We start from the raw sequence: 20,778 nt of genomic DNA, 5'->3' as shown, positions 1-20,778 counted from the left end.
AAAAAAAAAAAAAAAAAAAAAAAAAAAAAAAAAAAGACACTCAGAGCCTAAATAGACCTGACTCAAGTCATGGACAGTTACAGAATCTGCCGGCTTTTATCTCGAATGAAAAATGGTATGCGGTTAGTGTAGATTGAACAACAAAGAAATATGTATAGTTCTTGAATATTTAATGTCGCCTGATGGAAAGATGAGAAGGCGGGAACGGACGAGGGATGGTGGAGGATGGAGGATGGATTCAACGTGAAGTAGGCACCGAAAAAAAAAAAGAAAGGAAGAAAGAAAGAAAGAAAAAAGAGAAAAAAAAAAGAAAAAAAAAAGAACTATCATGATCAATCATCTCGTAATCAAGTCTAATCAAGTCTAAGTATTAAGAAACAAAGTTAAAATGGTCTTCAAGCCGGATATCGAAGAAGAGGAGGAGTAATGCGAGAGGGGAAGAAAAAAGGAGCAAAAAGAAATGTTTGGTGGAGGGGTATAGTAGGGCGAACAGAGGTGCTAGAATAAGAAGATGAGGGGTGGCAATGGCAAAAGTAGGAGGATATCTTCATATATCCATCAAGATCGACGGAGAGGAAGGAAAAGAGATCAAAGGCAGCCATTCATGCGCTAACGACTTGCTCTTGAGCAATGTAGTTAAGCTTCTCCTGCGACACATCGCTATGGCTTGAGCTGCCATTTTGTTTGAGAGGAGACGAAGATTCCAGTCCTGCAGCGCTAAGATGGTTGTCTGGGCTGATTGAAATCTCCTTCGTGTCTTTGCCATCCTGATCCTGATCGGCTGGCGGGATCTGAGTGGCTGGGGATTGTTGGTCAGGGCTAGGCCGAGTAGTATCACTCTCTTCCTCAACAACAGGATCAATTGCATTCGGATGAGTTCCAGTAAAAGTCGACTCATGCGCCTCATTGAAGGAGATGGCCCCCTCGGGAGTCTCAGCAGGCACTCCAGGCGATGTGGTTTGATTCTTCAGGCTCCTTGCAGTCGCTGTACTAATTGATCTGAGAGAATTTGGCCGCCTACTAAACGAAGAGTCCGAAATGAGCGACTCAGCACCGTCGCCGACATTCAACGTGTCAGAGCCCCTAGAATCCTCATGTTGCATTGGCTTTCGCAGCTTTAAACGCTGCTCGTGAGACATATTCTGCCATTCCGATCCGAAATTGACAACAGATGCTTTTTTACCATGTAGAGTGAAGCTGCCGGTCCCCCGGCTAAGGCTTTCGCTTTCAGCAATGGAGGAACCATCGTCAGTCCCTGCAATGCTGCTGGCTGGTTCTCTTCCTTTCTTACTCCGATGGTGATGAGGAATGTGGTGGGCTTCCCGAAGACTTCGATGTAAACTTCGACGGACCTTGCCCCGGTGCTCAATGGAAGTAGATTCTTCCGGGAGCTTGTCCATATCGCCATCATTCAAAAGGTCAACGGACTTTGGTGTAAGGGGTGAAGCGTTGTTGGTAAGGATTCCAGCTTCCCGTAGGAAACGCTCTTCTTCATCATCCACGACGCTAGGTACAGGGGTCGAGCGACCAGATGACGTAATTGCACAACTTGAATCATCAGCCTTGTTGCTATACACAGAGGTATTGACGGACGGTTGACGAAGTGATGAGTTCCCGCTAGGGTCGGCAAACGAAGGAAGTAAGGAATCCTCCTTCGAACTCGACACTGTATGTTTCTTTTGCATTGGACTTGTTTCCGAAGTGGCCACTGACTTCTGTACACTAGGTCGCCTTTGCCGTGGAGAGACAGTTTGGGCTTGTCGATCTACGCCACCGTCCAGGGATACTGGGGTGACAGGTCGGGCAGGTCCAAAGGAACTATCACTTGTGGGGGATCTAGGACCATGACTCGAAACCGAGTCCAGTTTCTGCTGAGCCTGTTGGGTGGAGGGTGGCTGTGACAAAGAATACAGAGGATCAAGATTATGCTTCTCAAGACACAGACGTTCTTCGACTGACAGATCAAGTGAAAGCATCTCTCTGTGACACCTCGTTCGCGAGATCTCTAATCTGGCCCACTTGATTTTTGCCGATATTCTCCCAGCGGCTAGGATAACCTGATCTCTCGCTCTAGGATGAATTGGCGTCAAAACCTGGAGGTGGCGCGCATTTCTTAATAAATCATCAAGCTCCTTTTGAGCAACAGACAATTTGTCGCTTGCCTCCTTGATTCTTTGTGACATCAATTCCCGACGTGCCACTGAAACTTCTTCGATTAACCCAGGGTCAATTTTACGATTGATCGCTGTTGGCCCAGGGGGCGGGACATTTGACATTTCTGAAGTTGTAGAATCCGCACGAGTTGACCTTCTGTCTCGCTGACCTTCATAATTAGCCCCAATCATTCCTCGCATTCTGACCCCTGTCGTTCGGAAGGTCGCCGCGTAGTTGAGCGTCACAATCCAGTCATGCATCTCGGCCTCACTATTGGCGAGAAATACCTCTTCGAAGCCACCATGGCGGACTAGAAGGAACGCGTGTTTATGTTTCTTATAGCTAGAATCCAATAATGCGACAGCATCGTGAGTTGACATGACGGCGTCAGGTTTAAAGTCCGTAATAGGAGGTTTGAAGATGACAGCACGGCGCCGACCGTATTTGTCGAGCGATTCACATTGAGCAATCAAAGATTTCACCCACTGGATATCTCGGAAAAAATATAGTTGCGAACCCGTGAGTACAGCTCCCCATTCCTGCCAAGGTGACCTAGTTTTCTTTTTCTTAGGATCCTTTCGCCACAGCAGACCAACTTTAGCAACCCTAATATCCACAAGGCCAGGATGTGATTCTGAAGGGTTTGCAATGCTACTCGTGGTCAAAAAGGCATCAGGCCGGGACCTGGCGGAAACAATCTGCAACACCGAGGATTTATGGAATGTGTGGTGCAGAGCATCCATATCAGGAGTTTGGCCAGCTGCGAATGAGCTATACGGGTCTTCCAATTCCATGACATCCTTGAGATTGGGCCGGAGCGAACCTAGTTTGCCGTCTAATATTAGAGCATACGGGTCAATCGGATCGCGGGAAAAGCTCGGCAGGTTATCTGCGCTGGCAACTTTGAGCAAAGGTTTGCGTGTTTTCGGGGCCATGAGTCTGCTTAGGTTTAGCTCATCTTCGACGTGGATGAATGGTGTGTATATTATGTTTTCGTAGAAGCATTCAAGTATTTCTACAGCTATCCCTTCTCCTTGCGTGTTCCGAACATAGTCTGGCTTCTGCATTTTCCTCTTATTGTTTTTGTTGAAGACGTCTGTATGCAAGATCAACAGGGAAAAGGCGATGAAATAAGCTTGTTCTATCAATTTGTTAGCGCACGATCTTCAGAGAAGACGGTAACTACAGTAAGATATCCTACCTGTTGAGGAATATATGCCTGGATTGCACTCGTGATAACGATCCGCAAAGCTTTGGACGACTCGATCAATCTGCTGCGTCTCTTTTGGCAGCTCGACTTCCATAAGGAGCTTGCGGATTGCCATATCAATAGGGTCGCCGAAAAATGAAAAACCACGCATATACTTCCTTAAAGCTGTCGCGTAAAATTCCTCAGCAGATTGTGATAGGATGCTGGCAATCGTGCTACGACGAACGGCCCCTTCCAACCGTGAAAGATAGGCGGCTGGCGTGTCATTGTCTTCCCTGACTGGGCATGAAGCCGAGTCCCGTCCGAGGGAGAACGAATTAGATTTTGATGCGATTGATGCAGGGGTGGCGGGTGCCCCAAAACTTGGAGAGGCGTTGCCTGTCCCGTTTTGATCATGGCTATGTTTAAACCGGGATGGAATAGCGAAAAAGTCACCAAAGCTCCTCCGTCCACCGGTATTCGTTGGAGTCCTGCTGGATGGAGCAAGATTGGGTGACGAATGATGTGGATCATCTTGAATATCGGGAAGGGAGCCCATCGTCGATGACCTCCGCCTCCGTGAAATTCGACCCGGCGCATTAGGGAAAGTGGATGACCTTGCAGAGTGCGCAGACGCGATCGAGTCTTTTCGGAACAAAACCGTGCCCGGGGATGAAGTGCCTGGCGTTCCAAAACCCAACGAAGACTGGGATGGCGAAGGAAGCGAGGGCAGCGAAGGTGCATGTTCACCATTATGATCAGTGGAACTGTGAGGTTTCTTCCCGCCGCCAGTCTGAGGCCTGTTGAATTCCGATGACTGCGAGGCTTGCCCTTGAGGCGGCAATTTTACGGGTAACGGGAATAGTGGACCTTTGCTGCGTTTCAGCCGCGGTAGTCGGAAAAGAGAGCTGGTGCTAGCAGAAGCGCCATTTTTCGAATACACCCCATACTCGGCAGAGCTACCGTCTGACCTAGAAGATTCTGAAAGTCTCGCACCAGGTAATAGACCACCATCGCCATGTGCACGGACAGGCCCCCCGCTCCGTATCGAGGTCGTTGAGAGCCTCCCAGGTTCTTCAAAACTTATGTGAGAAGCTCTGAGGCTTGAAGGGGCGGTTGGCCAGTTATCCACTCCAGCAAATTGTCGAACCGAACTTCCGTTTGAGGCATTGGAATTGTTTGGCGTATGGTTATAGTTTCCGGGCATAGTTGCCGCACGTTCCGAAACAGGTTTCTCCGAGCTCGGCTTGAACCTGCTCTTTCGTTTCGGAGCAGGTTTCTGGATGGGAAGCGTCGGTGATGTAGTGATGATTGTAGGCGCTTTGGATATTAGAAAAACAACAATAGTCAACAAAAATGTCTTGATTCAAATCGATCATTTAATAAAATTGGGCTGGTTTGACTTACGAGGGGGTAACGAAGGCACTGGAGGGGGGGTTCCAGCCTCGTTATATGAGACAGACAGTTGGGGATCGGACGCATGTCTAAAGCGCATCAAGCTGAATCTGTTGCGTAGGGTCATTTGTTGTTTGGCATTGTGATCTGATGTGCTTCTGGAAGCTGCTGGAGGCTCGTCAGGTGGTGGGGAGGAGGGTTCCACGACCTTGGATTCTCCGACCAGCGGCGAATTTGCAGTCGACTCCGAAAAACGTGGGATTAGCTGACCCATTGTGAGAGGTGAACGGGGAATCTGTTCACTGTGACGCACAGGAACAGATCCAGGACTAAGGGATTGTTGCAGTTGCGAATCGTGGTCATCAGTGCCGCCAAGGCGAAACCCTTTCCATGTCATGATGTAGGAGAATTTGCCCATAGCCAACACTCTCAACGGGTCATGGCATGTGAGGTAGCAAGCAAACCACTATACCATGGCTAAACTCTCTCCAATGGTATCCTCATGGATTCTCTGGCCCTCGCAAGCTGGCCAATTCGTTTGTCCAGGCCCGGTGTGGACATGGGAGTTTACATTCAGCAGGGCTGTACTGAGAATCGTGGAGATGACAATTAGACGAATGGCATTGCAACAGATAGAAGCAGATAACGGGGGAGAATAAGTTATATCCACGAGAGTCCAGTGGATGCTCCAATGTGACGCTTTGGCAGGGTGTGTCTTGTCTGTCCTCTGTCGTCGCTGTCGTTGTTGTTGTTGTCGTCGCAACGTGGGATGATGGATGTCCATTATTCCAGGTTGAGCCTCCTCCTCGCAGCAACGTAACGTAATCGGCCAAAAAAGGGAGGGATTTGCCAAGACCAGCGGGTTGCAGAGGCTCGGCGCTAGCAGCAAAACGGGGAACCTTGGTTCTGGCCTGCTAACAATAGATACTTATTAACTTCCTACGCAGTATGAACAATTTTACAATACAGCAGCGTGTCTCTCTCAGCGGTGTCAACCGTGGCTGAGCATTATTATTATTGATGTTTGCTCCCTCCTTTGGCCTGAGCAGGATCATGCCATGCTATCTGGAGTTGAGGAGAGAAACCTTCAGGCGCGCGATTGTCTCTGCACTCATGCAATTTTCCCCGCCTGCGAATGGCTGCTTTCCGGGCCGCTATGCTATGGCTAATTGGGCCTGGCTGTCAGCTCTGGCTTCGGACACTTACAGCGTAAGGGCCCATTCAATCGCGATGGAACCTGAGTCAATTGGGCCTAAAAATGGAAACATTAACTATTCCACGAGAGCCCCTCAGGTACGAACGACGCTTGAGAAGTCCCACAAGGCTGCATGAACTCACATTGCCCAATTTCAATTAGGAGAGGGGAAATTATTGTCATTGACCAACTTACAAAGTATGTATATAGTTACACAGAGCGGCTATCCCTTGAAGGAATCTCCCATCTTATTGTTGAGGCACACAAAAACCCACACACACACACACACACACACACACACACCCGGGAACTTCTAATCATCATTCTGGCTGCTGTAGGAACATTGGAAGCACACGCCGCCACATGGCTTCACGGAAGAACATAGATGAAAAAAAATTTCATCAAAGCTATTGCGAGTGAGACGGATGTGAGCTTTTTACAAATTTAAAATGTATAGGCGAGGTGTCTTCCGCAATACCCTTGTCGAAATTTAAGGGAGTGAAGTGAAAATAAGAAACTGAACTATTATTTTGAGGACCTGTGGTTAGAACAATGAACGTGCACAATTGGCTTGTTACCATCAATTGGATTGTGGACATCCTGGCTCAGACATATCAAAGAAGAGATATTATGACATAAAGGGAGTTTTTCGCAACTTCTGGATGTTGGTTGGTGATTTCCTAAATATATCCACCCCAGAGTAAGAAGGGGATATAATGAGAACTCTGAATGGTTTGATCGTATACCTGAGTAGGAAGTCTATTCTATTCTATTATTTATCAGGGGGATGAATATGCTTCTGGGAGTGCCTTTTTCTTCGTTCTCCTGTTGCTATTGTTGCACAACGAAGTTTCTCGCCCTTGATAACGTTGATCACCTGTGGAAGTAAGTGGTGGATGTGAAAATCACCAACTCCTCACACTAAAATGGCCAGTAAATATTTAAGCCGCTGGTTGACTCTAAAATCGGCCACCACTCTCCCATCCCAGCTCAGCAGTTGCATCATCACACAACACACGTCGGGGACCGAGCTATAATCAAGTTATCCAGATAAATACTGCTTAGACAAGCGACCTGACCCTTTGGGACGACGCATCAGCGTCCTGAAATAGGCGTGGGTCGTGTTCAACTTCTCCAAGTGGAAAAAACTCCGAACTTTGCCGGCTGTTGATCCTGTGGTTATGAGTATGATCAGGCCGGATGCACGCAATTAGCTATATGCTGGATGCTTCTGCTAAAGTTGTGAATTTCGTGGCTCCCTTTACATGACTTCAAGCCTTGAATCCTTCAACCGCACAGGCCAAATAACTCACATCGCGAGCACTACAACACGTCTATCGATGGCATGTCTTCGCCCGTCGTGAGTAACCCAAGGAGCTCCATGGCTGTCGCTGATAACTCTCCGGAGGTAAGTATCTGCAATGCCATACGAGAATCACATCTTTATCCCTATATTGAAATCTATATCGAAAGGGTACGCGCTAAGCCTCATACAGGCCAGCGACTTTGACCTCGCAGAGATCTGGGAAGCCATACTACAACCCGGCGCAGCAGAGGATGAGCAGTTTGTAATCAGATACTACAACTGGGGCCGGCCGCTCTCCATCCAAACTCTTTTCGGACACCCTCGTACATGGATGTCATGGAGCTATAGAGCTGCTTACCCCAAACTTTCCACACTCCTGGAACAGACTTCTTTGGAGAACAAATTACGCTGTCGTGTCAACTTCGAGGAACTCACAATAGATACCGATCGATATGTTCTTCGAAAACTCAGTTATAATGAAGCACACGCTCCCTTATCCGTAATTTTTGACTCACTAAGGGAAATTTCGTCTCAGACGACCGGCGAAAGTCATTCTGTAAAAATTAAAGGCACAGCACTTGTTAAGAGGTTTGTCCGGATACTTCAACTAACAGATATTTCGCCGTTGGTGCTTAATTGCATTTTTGGGACGACTTCAAGGTTTGCCATACCCCTCCTGGTCTATCACCCAGCGAGTTGCCATGCTTATTAAACATGCTTTGCAGTCTGGATATCAGTCATGTCGCAGCATTTGTTGATAGAAACCTAAACGGCTTGAATTGGGCAAAGGTGAATCTTCTTCAAACGCGAAACACGGTACGATTTACCCTAAGGGGAGGAGATGCTGCAGTCAATATCAAGAACATATGCCACATGTTAACGATTTCCCCAACCCGTCACAGGGCTGGTCATCATATGTATACGAATACCATTTCTCCTTCTACTTTGTCACATTGGACTATTTCGAACCCGACACAGTGAAGCCCGATCCACGCAAAATTCGAAGATCATGCTCATTTGGGAAACGAAAGGGTACAAAGCACCGTTATATACACGAAGAAACAGTTTCATTTTTATTATGCGGCCATTTTGACGATGCTTTTACTTGTTACCAGCTGGGCGACACTTATTTTAAACCCCGCTATACGAAAGACACAGGCCCTCGATTCTTTCGATCTTATGATCCTAGCCAATCCCCGGGACAGCTCCTGCTGCATTGGATCGCAGTGGCCCTATTTCATGCCAGATCAAGGTGGGAAAATGCCATTGACTCCCTCCAGTCGGAGATTAGAGCACCGGTACTTCAAACCCCCAATTTTATTTTCTTATAAAGTTCTTGTTCTAACGCCCCTGATATTTTAGTCTGATGTCGTATTCATGGAAGACAGAAGTGGTTCGTACATCTAAACGTACAGTCGCCTTGTCTCATGGGTTCTTAACTGTTAACATTTGGCAGACCTGATGGCAGACGATCCCCAGTTTTCCCTGTCGAAAACATATTTCTGGGCTCTTCAAACTTATAAGCTGTTCGAGGTACGTACCAGTACGGATGAGCCTCAATTTGACTTGTAGATATATTCTAAGATTAACAAAATATCCAGAGGACCCTTGAGCAGACAATCACCACATGGGAAACTTTCAAGATTGATTCATTGCCAAAAATCCAGGATGGAAGGATAAGTCCCGAAAATTGGGATGCCAGCGTCAGCAGCATAGACCAGTCAATCGAACTTCTAAAGCCCAAAATAGATCGTATTAAACGTGGCATGCAAGACGTGCGGGATCTCCGCGAAAGTGTAAGTCCTTCTTTATGTAGATTATTTCAAGGGTAACTAACTCATCCAGCTCCAATCAACCGCTGCTGTATTCGATAGCCGAACTGCAGTTCGCCAGGGGGAGAATATTCGCCTATTAACGTACATCACGTTGCTATTTCTTCCCCTTTCCTTTGGCACGGTGGGTAGTGTTTTCTCTCCTACTGTTTTTCCATGTATGGTAGTTTACCCGTTCATATAGACTAACTAACTCTTCAAAATACAGGGCATCTTCAGTATGCAACTGATTGAGCCAAGCGCAACAACTATAAACGCCTTCGCCATCACCTTACCAGTCATCACCATCGTCAGCGCCCTTCTAATATTCAACCTCAACTCGCTAACAGCCGCATTTGACTCTGTAGTTCGCAAAGCCACATTCGGTCTCCAGCGACAAATGAGACTCCATCACAGGAAAGAATGGAAACATAGAGCCCTCGCATTACACCAGGACGATATAAGTACGGAGCCTCCAGTACGAAAAGCTTCTAAAGAAAGCAGTCACTGGGTGTATATCCTTTTCCTAATCGAGACGGCTGTGGTGGTCACCCCGGTTTCTGAGCTGAATGCCGCACTTAATTGTTACGGGCTTTTCGGTTTCGAGGGCGAGAAGGCAGGCGAGGGTGAGGATGATGAATACTCGGATAATGAGGACGCAAGCACTCATCAGCCGCGAAAGGATAGGCAGAAAGAAGTCCTGATGAGAGTGAAGAGAGCTGCACGAGAAGCTGAAGAGCAGGAACGTAAACGGAAAGATGAAGAGAGTGGTATGGCCATAGGGCTTTTAAGACGCTTTTATAGGTACATTGGTCATCTTGGGAGGGTGCTGGGGCATACTGTCCTCACGTCCTTCAGGATTCTCTTGTTACCAATCTGGGTCGTGCTGCTGCTTGTCGAGTACATTTTGACCGTACTCACTCTTACACTGCTATTCGACCAGCCGCCTTACCAGGCCAACCCAAGCTCAGCAACCCATGGAGAGGAATCACCAGAGTCCCATCCAAGCTCACCGTTCGCCCGAGCATGGCACGCCCTCGGCCTGAACACCCTGACCCTTCCAACTCGACACCACCATCCGCATGATCTTTCCTACTGTCCCAGACTCCTTGAAACACAATCCCACGAACACGCTCTCTCACGCATACAAAGTGAAGAGCAAGCCCCGAGGCTAATAAAACTTCCAGCTCTACAACGGCCAGCCCCTGCAATCACTAATAATGAAAGGCGCGAAGCCCGTCACACCGCCAAGCGCCGAGGTGAACACTCGCCCGAGAGGACACTCGACAGAATCTCAAATGTTGAAGTGTCCGTATTCGATCCGGCACGGTCGCGTAGGACGGCGAGGTCGAGGATATCCAGGGCGGTAAATGCTGCAAGATATGAGGCTGGGGTTGAGAGATAGACGCGGTTATGAACTACCATAGAAGATGAGTGGACGTGGAATAGCTGGAGGGAACGACCGTGCTTCCCCCCGAGGGGGGAGGGGTAGCGGGGAATTGCGGAAATTGGTGAACCGGGAAAATGAGCAAAGGACAGCGCCAGGGAGGTGAGGAAGTTGAAATGTCACGCATATATGATAAATCAAGACGCTGTACTCTGCTTCGGATATCGTGCAGCAAAATTCTTATTATAATTCACGTTAACAACCTATAAGACACGGGTTCATTATCCAATTCAATTAGGCCAAACGGGTTAATTATTAATACAATAACACCTGTCAAAATTCGTGTTAGGAGATTGAATGAGAAACGATTTACAAACGCAGTTGAATGCCGCGGAATAGGTAGATAGCAGACTAATAATAATAATAATAATAATAATAAAGGGAAACTCAGCAAATATTTAAACCAATGGTGCAGAAGGAAAACAAAATACATGCCCAAAAAAATAAAAATAAAAATAAAATAAAAATTAGTAAAGATCCACAATATATGTATATCGAAAAGAAAATCACAGGTCGTCAAAAAATAGTACAGCCGAGTAGGGTATTCGGAAAGAGAAAATAGATGCGAGTAACAAAATCATTTAAAAACGGGCTTCCATATACCCGTTTCTTCAGCATTCGTATACGGTAGCATGAGGCATGAGCGCTGACTGCAGTCGATTAATCCGACAAATTCGAATTTACCGTTTCCGCCGTCTGCGGAGGCCCCACCCATCATCATCGTCATCGTGATCGTTATCATTTTTGTACTCGTCCGGTATCCATGAGTCATCCTTCTTATCTTGTCCATCCTCCTCCTCATCATCATCACCGTCATCAAGGATAGGCTTATCCGCTTCGTTGAGGCGCTGAAACTCAGCCTCCCAATTCAGTCCCTCGAAACCATCAGACCCCAGCAAGAACTTGGCCAAAACCATAACCGCATTGAACACCTCCTTCCCAGTGGGAACGATATTTTCCCGCGGCAACAGGAATCCATAGCTGCCTTTATCACGCAGCTTGAGCTGGTAGGAGTATTTAACACCGACGTCATTATAGAACCAGTCAAGGGCACTGCCTCCGGTACTTTCCATACGGGGGAATGTGTCTAATTTGACTTTCTTCTGGGACGCCGTGAATCCCTGGCAGGCAGAGCTTACGGTGTAGGATTGTCTGTTGGTTAGACGAATTGCCTTTGCAATGCCCATGGCTAGCTCTTCAAGATTCTCCAAGTTGGGCGGCCGAGGCAGGCAGGAATACGAGTACGGATAGAGGACTTGTTGAGAGTACGAATGGAGATCCAGGTAGGCAACGAATTTGACGTTATGCTGTTCTGTTTGCTCTTTCACCCATCCTGCTAACTGGCGAGCTTCGGTTCCCGCAAATGGCTCATCTCCACCGTAGCTTTCTGAGCAAGGGTTATCCCCGGTAGCGTTGCCGTTCCATTCGAAGCCCCATGTACGATCCAAGTCCACGCCGGGGCAAAATGGAAGGCTTGTTTCCTGTCGGTTCTTCCGCCACAGGCGATCAGTTTCCCATGTGTGCACATAGCCGTCGGGATTGATGGTTGGTATGAAAATAAAGTCGAATTGTTCCAGGAGTGTAGAGATAGGTGTGGATTTTCCGTAGGTGGTGATCAAAGAGTATGCTACATAATTCACTGTTGAAACTCCGATCCATTCCCTCGCATGGGAACCACCTCCGATTATGACGGTCTTGCGAGGCTTGGGGTCATTAGCGGGTCGAACTCCTACTCGCAGAGCAGGGATATCACGGCCCTCAAAGGAGGAGCCAATGCTAATCAATTGCACGTGGGACGGAAACATCGAGGCGAGTAAGCGCATCCAAGGACCAATCACGGATAGCGGTTGATAGTCTTCGAAGAATATGTTCGTTACATCGGAGGATGATTCCCTAGAAGGCAGGAAACCTCGTCCATTATCTGTGGGGCGCTGGGAGGAGGAAGGATATGATTCATAAACAGTTTGAGGAAGGTCGTGGATGAGAGGGACATGTGCTGTCTGCAGCGATTTTGGGAGTAGACCAAGGAGAGACGGGACCTGCACGACGCGTTCATTCAGTAAAAAATCTCAATTTCTCCACCTCGAAAAGAGGGTACAGTCTCAAATAATATAGATTACATACCACATCCTTGGCAAGTCTGATATCTACCCACTCGTCCGTCGAAGCCCAAACATCCAGGAATAGTATATTAGAAGCCTCGACAAGTGCCTTGACTTCGTCCGCCGTTTGTAATCTAAATCGTAGGACGACATCATCGCTGTATCGGGCTTGCAAAGACGCGGGGGCGGAATAGAAAGGATACTGCTTATTTCCCCCTCTGTGATTGCGCTGTTGCGGTGGAACACCCCACAGCCTTTCTATCACGGAATTGCGCAGTCTCGTCCATAGCCCAAGAGGAGCTTGAGGTTGTGATTGTGCGAAAAGCGCAAGTGGTTCCGCAGGATGGGCAGGATAATTGTTTGCAGAGAATGACGGGATGGCAGATATGGTGTTTGCTAAGGCTAGAATAGCCAGCAACGTGCCATGGGTGAATTGACGCATGGCAACAGCGGCTATTCAGGGCAAGATGCAAAGTCCCTTGGTTACAACATTGGAGGCAAAGGAGGGGATGCGATGGTGAATGAATCAGATTGAAGGTGGCGAAATCTCATCGATAGAAGAGACAAATGGCGATTGTGGTCTGGACTGTGTTTTGCTATTTAGCTGCCTGGTTGCTGGGATCGATCCTGAAGCCGGCTGCGGCTTTGGGTTGATGTTGAAAATTGCCAAGTTCGGGCGTCATTGGTCCAAGTTTCGTGCTTGACCCTACAGCGTAGTTAGCTATTTAGTTAGTTACCGAGGTTCATCCCACAATCTTTTTTCCCTTCTTCTTTCACCCTTAACGAAGACTTCCACAGACTGTCCTCACCTCTAAGTCCTATGATAACTGATCCGAAGGCCCTACCTTTTCATGTATCCGAGATACCTCACCAAGCTCACTGCTTCTTCATCGCCAACCTTACGATTAGCTCCTTGTCATTGCTTTCCCGCTGGCACTTGGAGGGATCGATAATGTTTATGGTTCCCATTTAGTTCGCCATGAGCAAGCTATTGCTACTATCGGACTCAATATACATGGGATTCTAATGGCAAGGATTTAATCTGGATGTTTCTCCCTCATTTTGATTTGAACCCTAATTCCAGGATCGAGGGGGTACCTACTCTGACATGGAAACAGGACTACGTTTGGCTTGAAACAATGTACGTGTAGTCGTCATGTTGAATCTGTCAATCCTCCCTCCGCCATGGTGCCATTTCGTATGTCAACGCTGTATCCATTCCAATGCCCGCAATGTCAATTAGCCAAGCGTATATTACCTTCCTCGCAAGATCCTAGTACTGAACAGTTCGTCATCAAGAATGAGCGAAACATTATATTTATATTTATCCCTGGCTTGAACGTCAAATCGCGTGAACTCGCTACAAGCTTTCTCCAATAAACTTCTTGTTTTTGTCGTCTGCCATGGCCAATGGTTTGCATATGAAACTGTGCCCTGCCAATTCAACTGAATTCAGGTGACACCGACATGAACTTCAGCATAGATTGCATGAACAGCTTGGTCTCAGCCATCAAGAGTGCTATCAACTCAGGGTATTGCCTCCGCTATTACTATCAATCCTAGACCAATAAGGTGTAATTGCCCCTGATTTCAATCACTATCAACTGTGTCTTATATGGACGTTATACTGTTGTCAATCTTAGCGCCTTTTTAGCGATGTCGTGTGGTGCCACATGGACCAAAATTGCAACAGGGGATAATAATTAAAAATATAATAAGAGGGAGGCTACTATGTGTATATTAAAAACAGTAGTTATTTGAGTTGGGCAGTTGGTATGTATGAACCAATCATTAAATATCTCGACAGAAAGATGATAAATACGGTGTTTACATTCAGCATTGATGATATACCTAGCTCGGGCGGCAAGAAGTTCACATACCAATATCTTCCGTAGCCACATTGAGCTTGAATATGCAGATCAAGAATATGTCTGTTTTCTAAGCGCCAGTGATATTGCTCTTCCGTCGAAGTTACGTACAGTCCTTCCACATTCTAACATGGATTTCGCCTTCGGTGCAACTCGCCTGTATAGAGGATATCCCTTTGAGATGTACCGTATGGGCTGTATGTGCCCTCCCGTTAAACGATTGGATGGAAGGGACCCATGCAAGTATCACAGGGAAACGGAGAATATTTTACAATAATGATAGGTTGCTAAGCAGCACATGGCAGGTTTACTATTAACTCGGGGCAAAAGCTGGGGGTTTTGGGGACGAATGGAGGAACAAGGAAGCTCTGGCGATGGGAGCTAAAAATAGAATCGCCAATCAGCGGTACGCTAAAAATAGGTTAACTTTAAAACCGCGTGGGGAACAATCGGGGTTGAAGAGGAGACATGACTGGCGGAACTATGACTTGATGCGTGCACCGGCCTGCTTAATTATTATTAATAATTATTCCAAGCGACCACGACTGCCACGAAGAAAATGTAGCCAACAAGTGCTGTTCAATTCGTATCCTCAAGCCAAGCGGTCCACCAACAGTCGATTTAAGTTGTGATCGCATTCTTTAGTGCACGCTCTAATCTAGAACTGATTGATTGCCAAAAAATAACAGCGTCTACTGTGATCTGGAGGGAGCTTGAGGAGAACATGAAGCAGCAGGATGTGATGGATGATTTAGAAAAAAATAGATCAAATTCTATAGTCAAACAAATGTGGCTCTGATATCGCGGCATTGTTTGACAACTGGCCGATTGTATGATATCATTGGATGGCACGTTGCGAACAGTGAGGGAAGGGAGCTGTATTTCTCGAGCTATCACTGGTCGTTCAGAGCACCTCTCCTATTGATGTCCCGCTGCACTGGTTTGTTTATTCAGGTCATGATTGTAGAACCGGCCCCTTCTTTTCTGCTCGAACCTACGACTAGATACCCGTGTTTGATTTGCTACTGCCTATGATTTGGCAGAAATAGCGGCTCTCTGCGTGCGGAGTTTCTCGATTTTGGGAAGCAATATTGCAGGGTATTGGCTTGCCAAACGACTTGGTAGTTGCTAGGATGAGCTAATGGTGCAGTAGTTGGAGGTTTATCTGTAGCGTGTGATATTTTCCTCAATAAGTTGTGGGTACGTGGGACGGGCCAACACCTGCCAATACAGCCCCTGGTTTGTGTCTCCCGTCCGTTTCTATTTCCGTGCAGAAGAGCTTCCCCTGCATTCGATTTCCTCTCCCCTGGATTGATTAAAAGATGACCTCACGCCCACCTTTGAGCTTGTCTGCCCAATATTCCTCTGTTTATGTTCCAGATAGATGTGATCTTACATTTTGTCTTTCCCTCTTTCATCCCACTAACCACGTCCAAAATGGGTGTCCTCCACCTCGCCAATCCCGCCACATACATCTCCGACTCTCGACCCCGTCTCATAACCACATCCATGATCTCCGAACCCCTGAGTCCTGATCTTGACCCAGACTTCGGCGATGGAGCCCTCCCTACCACCGTCCTCCCCGCTCTAGAGTACATCTCCAACAAGCTTGGCGCTTGCACTCATCTCACCTTCCTCGTCGGTTGTAGCACACCTCTGCCAATCGCCCATCAGTCCGAGCTCACGCTCGCCCCTATTGCTCCATTAGATCAGCAGATATGGAGGACACTCCACCGCATTGTCCAAAAGGCTACAAGGAAATTCTCTCTCGGTCCTGCCTGGTCCAATGCCCTCCAGCGCAGCCAACAGCGCCAGTCCCTGAACGAGAACTGCAACGAGTATCTCATCCGCCAATCTATCTTACAGAACGACGTCCTCTTTAGCCAGGAGGGCCTGACACTCCTGAGCATCGATCGCCTCTATACCATCAAGTGCAGACTGCATGCATACTCACGCGGCCTGGCGCGTGAGAATGGCATCCCCGATCACCTTTACATAAAATCCTGCGTTAGGCTGTTGAGGCAGACGGTCGCAGACTACAAAGGACGACAATTCAGCTTGGCCTTCTTCACCAGGATCTACAAGGACTTGGCAGTTCCCGAGCATCTGCTTGTCGAGGTTGCCAACGAGTATCAGGCCAAGTACGGCCGTGCGGGCATTGTTCTCCCACAGAAAAAGCCTTCGCCCGCTGCTCCACCCAAGGAACAACAACAAGCACGACCACCTCAAAAGAAGCGGAAGAACGCCGATGGTATCAAGAGACTGGCGCCGAGAACTCCATTGAGCGCATCGGATGTCACACCCATCACGCAAGGTGAGTGGCAAATGCTGCTCAACAGCCAAGCGCTGCTGCCGAACAGAAATAATACGCTTCAGGTTCCTTTTCCCGTGAAGCCGGTGGGCGCGTGAATGGCATGATGGTGCGTCGGGGCCTTGGGACCTTGGCACTGAGTAATATAAATCAAACAACTTGAAAGCTCGGCAAACCGACTCAATCTCCACCTAACAAGCGTCAATCCTCGGCTGCATCTCCCTTTGAATCACCGCTTCCTTGGATATATATTAATTATTGACTGGAAGCTTCTGTGCTCATACGGATTGACACATCCCCTCGAAACAGAGCGAGCTAGCAGAAATATCCTACATCTATATTTCGACGAGAGGAAAACAACAGAAGGAGTTCGAGCTCCTGTCCGATGAGAAAACCGCATCTGTAATAGCGCAGGGCACGTTCCAGCGCTATCAATAATTCGTAATCAAAATTGATTATGAATTTTAGTCCCGGGGTTACAAGACCAATCAATGTTCATGCATTGCAAGGTGCGTGCAGGCAGTGAGCTGTGACATTGTGGGTGAAATTAATGAGTGGAGAGAATGAAGGGGCATGCAGAGAAAAAAAATGTTTTGGATAACTCTTAATTTAAATAAAAGGGTTTTTTTTATATATATTTAAAAAAATCTGCTAAAATTAAATTAAATTAAATATTTATTTTCTAAAATAGTAAAATACATGTCATAGTTTCTAAGCCGCCGGGTCCGGGCTCTTACCAGCGTAGGCCAGAAGACCACGAGACGACTGGTTCCTGTCAGCCGCGCCCGGCACTCATCCTTATATAGTGATGGCTCGCCTGCGCCTGCCCCCGGTCCCGGGCCCTAATTCTCTGTAGTTAATTTTAAATTCTCTTATAAATAAAATAATTATAACTAGAGATAGTAATTGAAGAAAAAAATCAGAGTTTATTATTTCGATCATGCGTTTGTGCGGTGTCACAATAGTGGGGTAGTGGGGCCGTGAGTACCTTGAGCATTTTAAGCTCATCAATAAGCTTTTCGCTAAATGAACACATAACTATATATAAACTTCCCCGCCAAATATTTTCCGTGCCTCACCTCTTTCTCGACGTAACACTATTAAGTACAGAAGACAAGGATGGGATCCACGGCTGCTACTCCAAGAACTGACACAGTGTCATCCAGATCAACTCCTTTGCCCTGCGCAGTGGCCCAAGAACATGAGCGGGGTAATGAGGTTGGATATGGTGAAGCTGAAGCTGAACCAGAACTGGAAGAAGATGACGACAATGTGAAATCTCTCAAGCGCAGTCTACTCTGCAAGGCGAAGAGGTCGCATAACCGCGTACCGGGTCTGCGGAGGATTCCCCTCCCGGCGTTGGGTATAATTTTGCTCGTTGCGGTGGTTAATGCGGTTGTATGGGCGGCTGCGGGAATTGTGTTGGTATGTATATACTCTACCCTTTCATTCTTAAAATGAAAGGAGGATTAGTGTCTGTTTAAGGAAATGAGATAGGCTAACTTTTTGGTGCTTCTTTTGGAAATGTGCCTGTAGAGGTTTCATCCGTAAGTGCTACGTCATGTTTCCCCTATATCCTAGTTTTGCAAACGATATATACCATATAGGGTTTGGCAAGTTCAAGACAAACAAAGCTGGGAGCGAACGAGCAAATGAAAAAAATCCTAAGCTGTGTTAAATGCCAAATGCTTATACCATGGTCTACTTCATAGTTCACTCATATCCACAGCTGTGCTCTCTTACACGCTAGGATTAAGACATGCGCTCGACGCGGATCACATCTCGGTATGTTCAATATCACAACAGTGATGTTGGCATCTATGCATACTTACATACAATTAATTCTTCTTCTAAATTACGTAGGCCATCGACCTTATGACTCGAAGACTTCTAGCAACTGGTCAACAGGCGGTCACTGTCGGGACATACTTCTCTTTGGGACATTCTACGTGAGTTTTTTCGTGATGTATTTCTGTGCCGAATTGCTATATCCCATGCCAGCAAGCTAACAATTGGCGTATAGCATCGTTATTATTACGTCCATCGTCGTCGCTGCGACGGCCGCCGCCGTGTCCTCGAAATTCGACAGCTATAGCAGAATCGGCGGCATTATTGGGAGCTCTGTCAGCTCTGCATTTCTGATTCTGCTCGGTATCATGAATGCATACATTCTGTATAAGCTTGTTCAACAGATGAAAAAAGCCCTTCACCTGAGGGAAGGGGAGGAGGATGAGGTGTGGAAGGTTGAGGGAGGGGGCGTGTTGTTTAAAGTGTTGAAAAAGATGTTCAAACTCATTGATCGGTGAGTTTTGAATAGCCCCTTTGTGTTCTTCCATATTCTAACCCGCAATTTCTTAGGCCGTGGAAAATGTATCCGCTGGGAGTTCTTTTCGGCCTTGGCTTCGATACCTCGTCTGAGATTGCGCTTCTAGGAATCTCGTCAATCCAAGCTACACGTGGGACTGATTTATGGGTAATTCTAATCTTCCCGATTCTTTTCACAGGTAAGATGGCCACCATTGTCGTCTATATCCACAATATGAAATTTGCTAACTGTAATATTCCTGCCATTCTTTAGCCGGAATGTGCCTCATCGACACCACGGATGGCGCCCTAATGCTATCCCTCTATGTCCAACCAGCGCAAAATTTTCTCCCACCAAAATCCTCCTCCTCCTCTTCCATAACCAACTTCACCATCCAGCCTTCACCCCCGGAGCAACCGCAAGGCACCAGTCGCGCGATAGCTGCCGGCCCAAGTCGTAACCCACGTAACCCAATAGCATTCCTCTATTATTCTATTGTCTTGACGTCCCTTACCGTGATCGTGGCTATAGTCATCGGCGTCCTCCAACTGCTGACCTTGATCCTTAACGTGACAGAGGCTACAGGAAAGTTTTGGGAAGGCGTGGGGATCGCAGGTGACTATTATGATGTTATTGGCGGGTCGATCTGCGGATGCTTTATCTTATTTGGCGGGCTAAGCGTGTTGGTGTATCCTTATTGGAGGCGTTGGGTAGCTCAGCGACATGAACGGCAGGGACACTGGGTGCATGACACTTTAGAAGAGGGGAGAGGAGACGGTGTAGGGGTCGAGACGGGTCACAGAATTGCTACAACTACTTCTACAATTCCCGCAGAAAGCTTGAAAGGGGCTGGTGGAGACGGCGGTAAGATAGGATGGGATGGTTGTCAGTAGAGAAGCGGCAGATGGATTGATATAGGGATAATCTAACGTGGAGGACGGGGAATATTTTGAAGGTTAACATTTGAATGAGGCTATATATGGACCGTACAGCACATATTTACATTTACTGATAGTCTATAGATACGATGTGTATATGGGATGAAAGCTAAGGCTAGATTGGGTGTCGGATTGGGTGTCACGGATGAATATGTTGAAGACATATGAATCTTATCTGTATCAAGATCTGCTTGTTCTATTATCCGTACACTATCTAATATATCTATTTCATACAAAAGATAGAGCTATTTATAGTAAAATATATGTGCGAGCCAAGAGAGCTAGCATAAGCGAGTATTAGACGAGCGTTGTAGTAAGCTGATGATGATGATAAATATTGTAGTAATACGATGTTGGTGGCGTTCAGTAGTGTATAACCTCTTTTTCCTGACATTGGGAAAGACTAAAAAACGACGTCATCGATGCCAAGGGAAATTACGGGGTGCTTATGTCATCAGTCAGGTTTCTCCTCTTTCAAGATACGAACTTCGGACAGAAAATCTCCCACCATCGAGTTTGGCTATGTTTACCAGTGGGATGTTTCTGGGCTTCTGGAATGATGTCTATCCGTCTCCTAGATACATAGCTTTATATATGGGCGCAGGTTCCTTCAGCTGGTCTGCCAGCGATGCGGCGGCTCTGAATCCCAGATAATCCTGGACCTTCACCCAACTGCTTTCTAGCCCGTTTCGATCAAATAACCTGATTAAAATTTGATACTCATAGGCTCTCTGTATATACACTATGGGTGTTTTGC

At 47.0% G+C, this 20,778-nt stretch overlaps 5 protein-coding genes across 9 annotated transcripts; 3 read left to right on the top strand and 2 right to left on the bottom strand.

Moving 5' to 3' along the window:
* Positions 1 to 11: 11 nt before the first annotated feature.
* Positions 12 to 5,547, bottom strand: BDCG_00124. 2 transcript variants are annotated; one of them, XM_045415635.1, is made up of 4 exons: positions 5,409 to 5,547; positions 4,751 to 5,325; positions 3,356 to 4,663; positions 12 to 3,295 (listed from the first exon to the last, which is right to left on the bottom strand). In XM_045415635.1, the coding sequence occupies exons 2-4, from the start codon at positions 5,154 to 5,156 to the stop codon at positions 603 to 605; spliced, it is 4,407 nt and encodes a 1,468-aa protein (XP_045279031.1). In that variant the 5' UTR covers positions 5,157 to 5,325; positions 5,409 to 5,547; the 3' UTR covers positions 12 to 602. The 2 variants fall into 2 exon arrangements, with proteins under 2 accessions (XP_045279031.1, XP_045279030.1); XM_045415634.1 differs by having other exon boundaries at positions 4,751 to 5,547.
* Positions 5,548 to 5,688: 141 nt separating this feature from the next.
* Positions 5,689 to 10,966, top strand: BDCG_00123. 4 transcript variants are annotated; one of them, XM_045415631.1, is made up of 11 exons: positions 5,689 to 6,131; positions 6,272 to 6,384; positions 6,482 to 7,341; positions 7,430 to 7,899; positions 7,965 to 8,055; positions 8,142 to 8,537; positions 8,602 to 8,632; positions 8,696 to 8,772; positions 8,841 to 9,035; positions 9,085 to 9,195; positions 9,280 to 10,966. In XM_045415631.1, the coding sequence occupies exons 3-11, from the start codon at positions 7,279 to 7,281 to the stop codon at positions 10,453 to 10,455; spliced, it is 2,610 nt and encodes an 869-aa protein (XP_045279027.1). In that variant the 5' UTR covers positions 5,689 to 6,131; positions 6,272 to 6,384; positions 6,482 to 7,278; the 3' UTR covers positions 10,456 to 10,966. The 4 variants fall into 4 exon arrangements, with proteins under 4 accessions (XP_045279027.1, XP_045271539.1, XP_045279028.1 ...); XM_045415630.1 differs by having other exon boundaries at positions 6,272 to 7,341; XM_045415632.1 differs by having other exon boundaries at positions 6,272 to 7,341; positions 7,407 to 7,899.
* Positions 8,749 to 13,281, bottom strand: BDCG_00122 (zinc carboxypeptidase). The gene is made up of 2 exons (XM_045415629.1): positions 12,622 to 13,281; positions 8,749 to 12,536 (listed from the first exon to the last, which is right to left on the bottom strand). Exons 1-2 carry the CDS (start codon positions 13,039 to 13,041, stop codon positions 11,178 to 11,180), a joined length of 1,779 nt encoding a protein of 592 aa, XP_045271538.1. The 5' UTR covers positions 13,042 to 13,281; the 3' UTR covers positions 8,749 to 11,177.
* Positions 13,282 to 15,904: 2,623 nt separating this feature from the next.
* On the top strand, positions 15,905 to 16,876 carry BDCG_00121 (uncharacterized protein; the record flags this gene model as incomplete). The annotated part of the gene is made up of 1 exon (XM_045415628.1): positions 15,905 to 16,876. The coding sequence occupies one exon, from the start codon at positions 15,905 to 15,907 to the stop codon at positions 16,874 to 16,876; it is 972 nt and encodes a 323-aa protein (XP_045271537.1).
* Positions 16,877 to 17,897: 1,021 nt separating this feature from the next.
* Positions 17,898 to 19,976, top strand: BDCG_00120 (high-affinity nickel-transporter; the record flags this gene model as incomplete). Its single annotated transcript, XM_045415627.1, has 7 exons — positions 17,898 to 18,203; positions 18,315 to 18,325; positions 18,491 to 18,563; positions 18,642 to 18,727; positions 18,802 to 19,080; positions 19,137 to 19,282; positions 19,357 to 19,976. The coding sequence occupies 7 exons, from the start codon at positions 17,898 to 17,900 to the stop codon at positions 19,974 to 19,976; spliced, it is 1,521 nt and encodes a 506-aa protein (XP_045271536.1).
* Between the last annotated feature and the right edge of the window lie 802 nt (positions 19,977 to 20,778).

The sequence above is a fragment of the Blastomyces dermatitidis genome, assembly GCF_000003525.1.
Source record: "Blastomyces dermatitidis ER-3 genomic scaffold supercont1.1, whole genome shotgun sequence".
Taxonomy (NCBI): domain Eukaryota; kingdom Fungi; phylum Ascomycota; class Eurotiomycetes; order Onygenales; family Ajellomycetaceae; genus Blastomyces; species Blastomyces dermatitidis.
The sequence above is the reverse complement of the archived record's forward strand: the minus strand, read 5'-3'. Positions and strand labels throughout refer to the sequence as shown.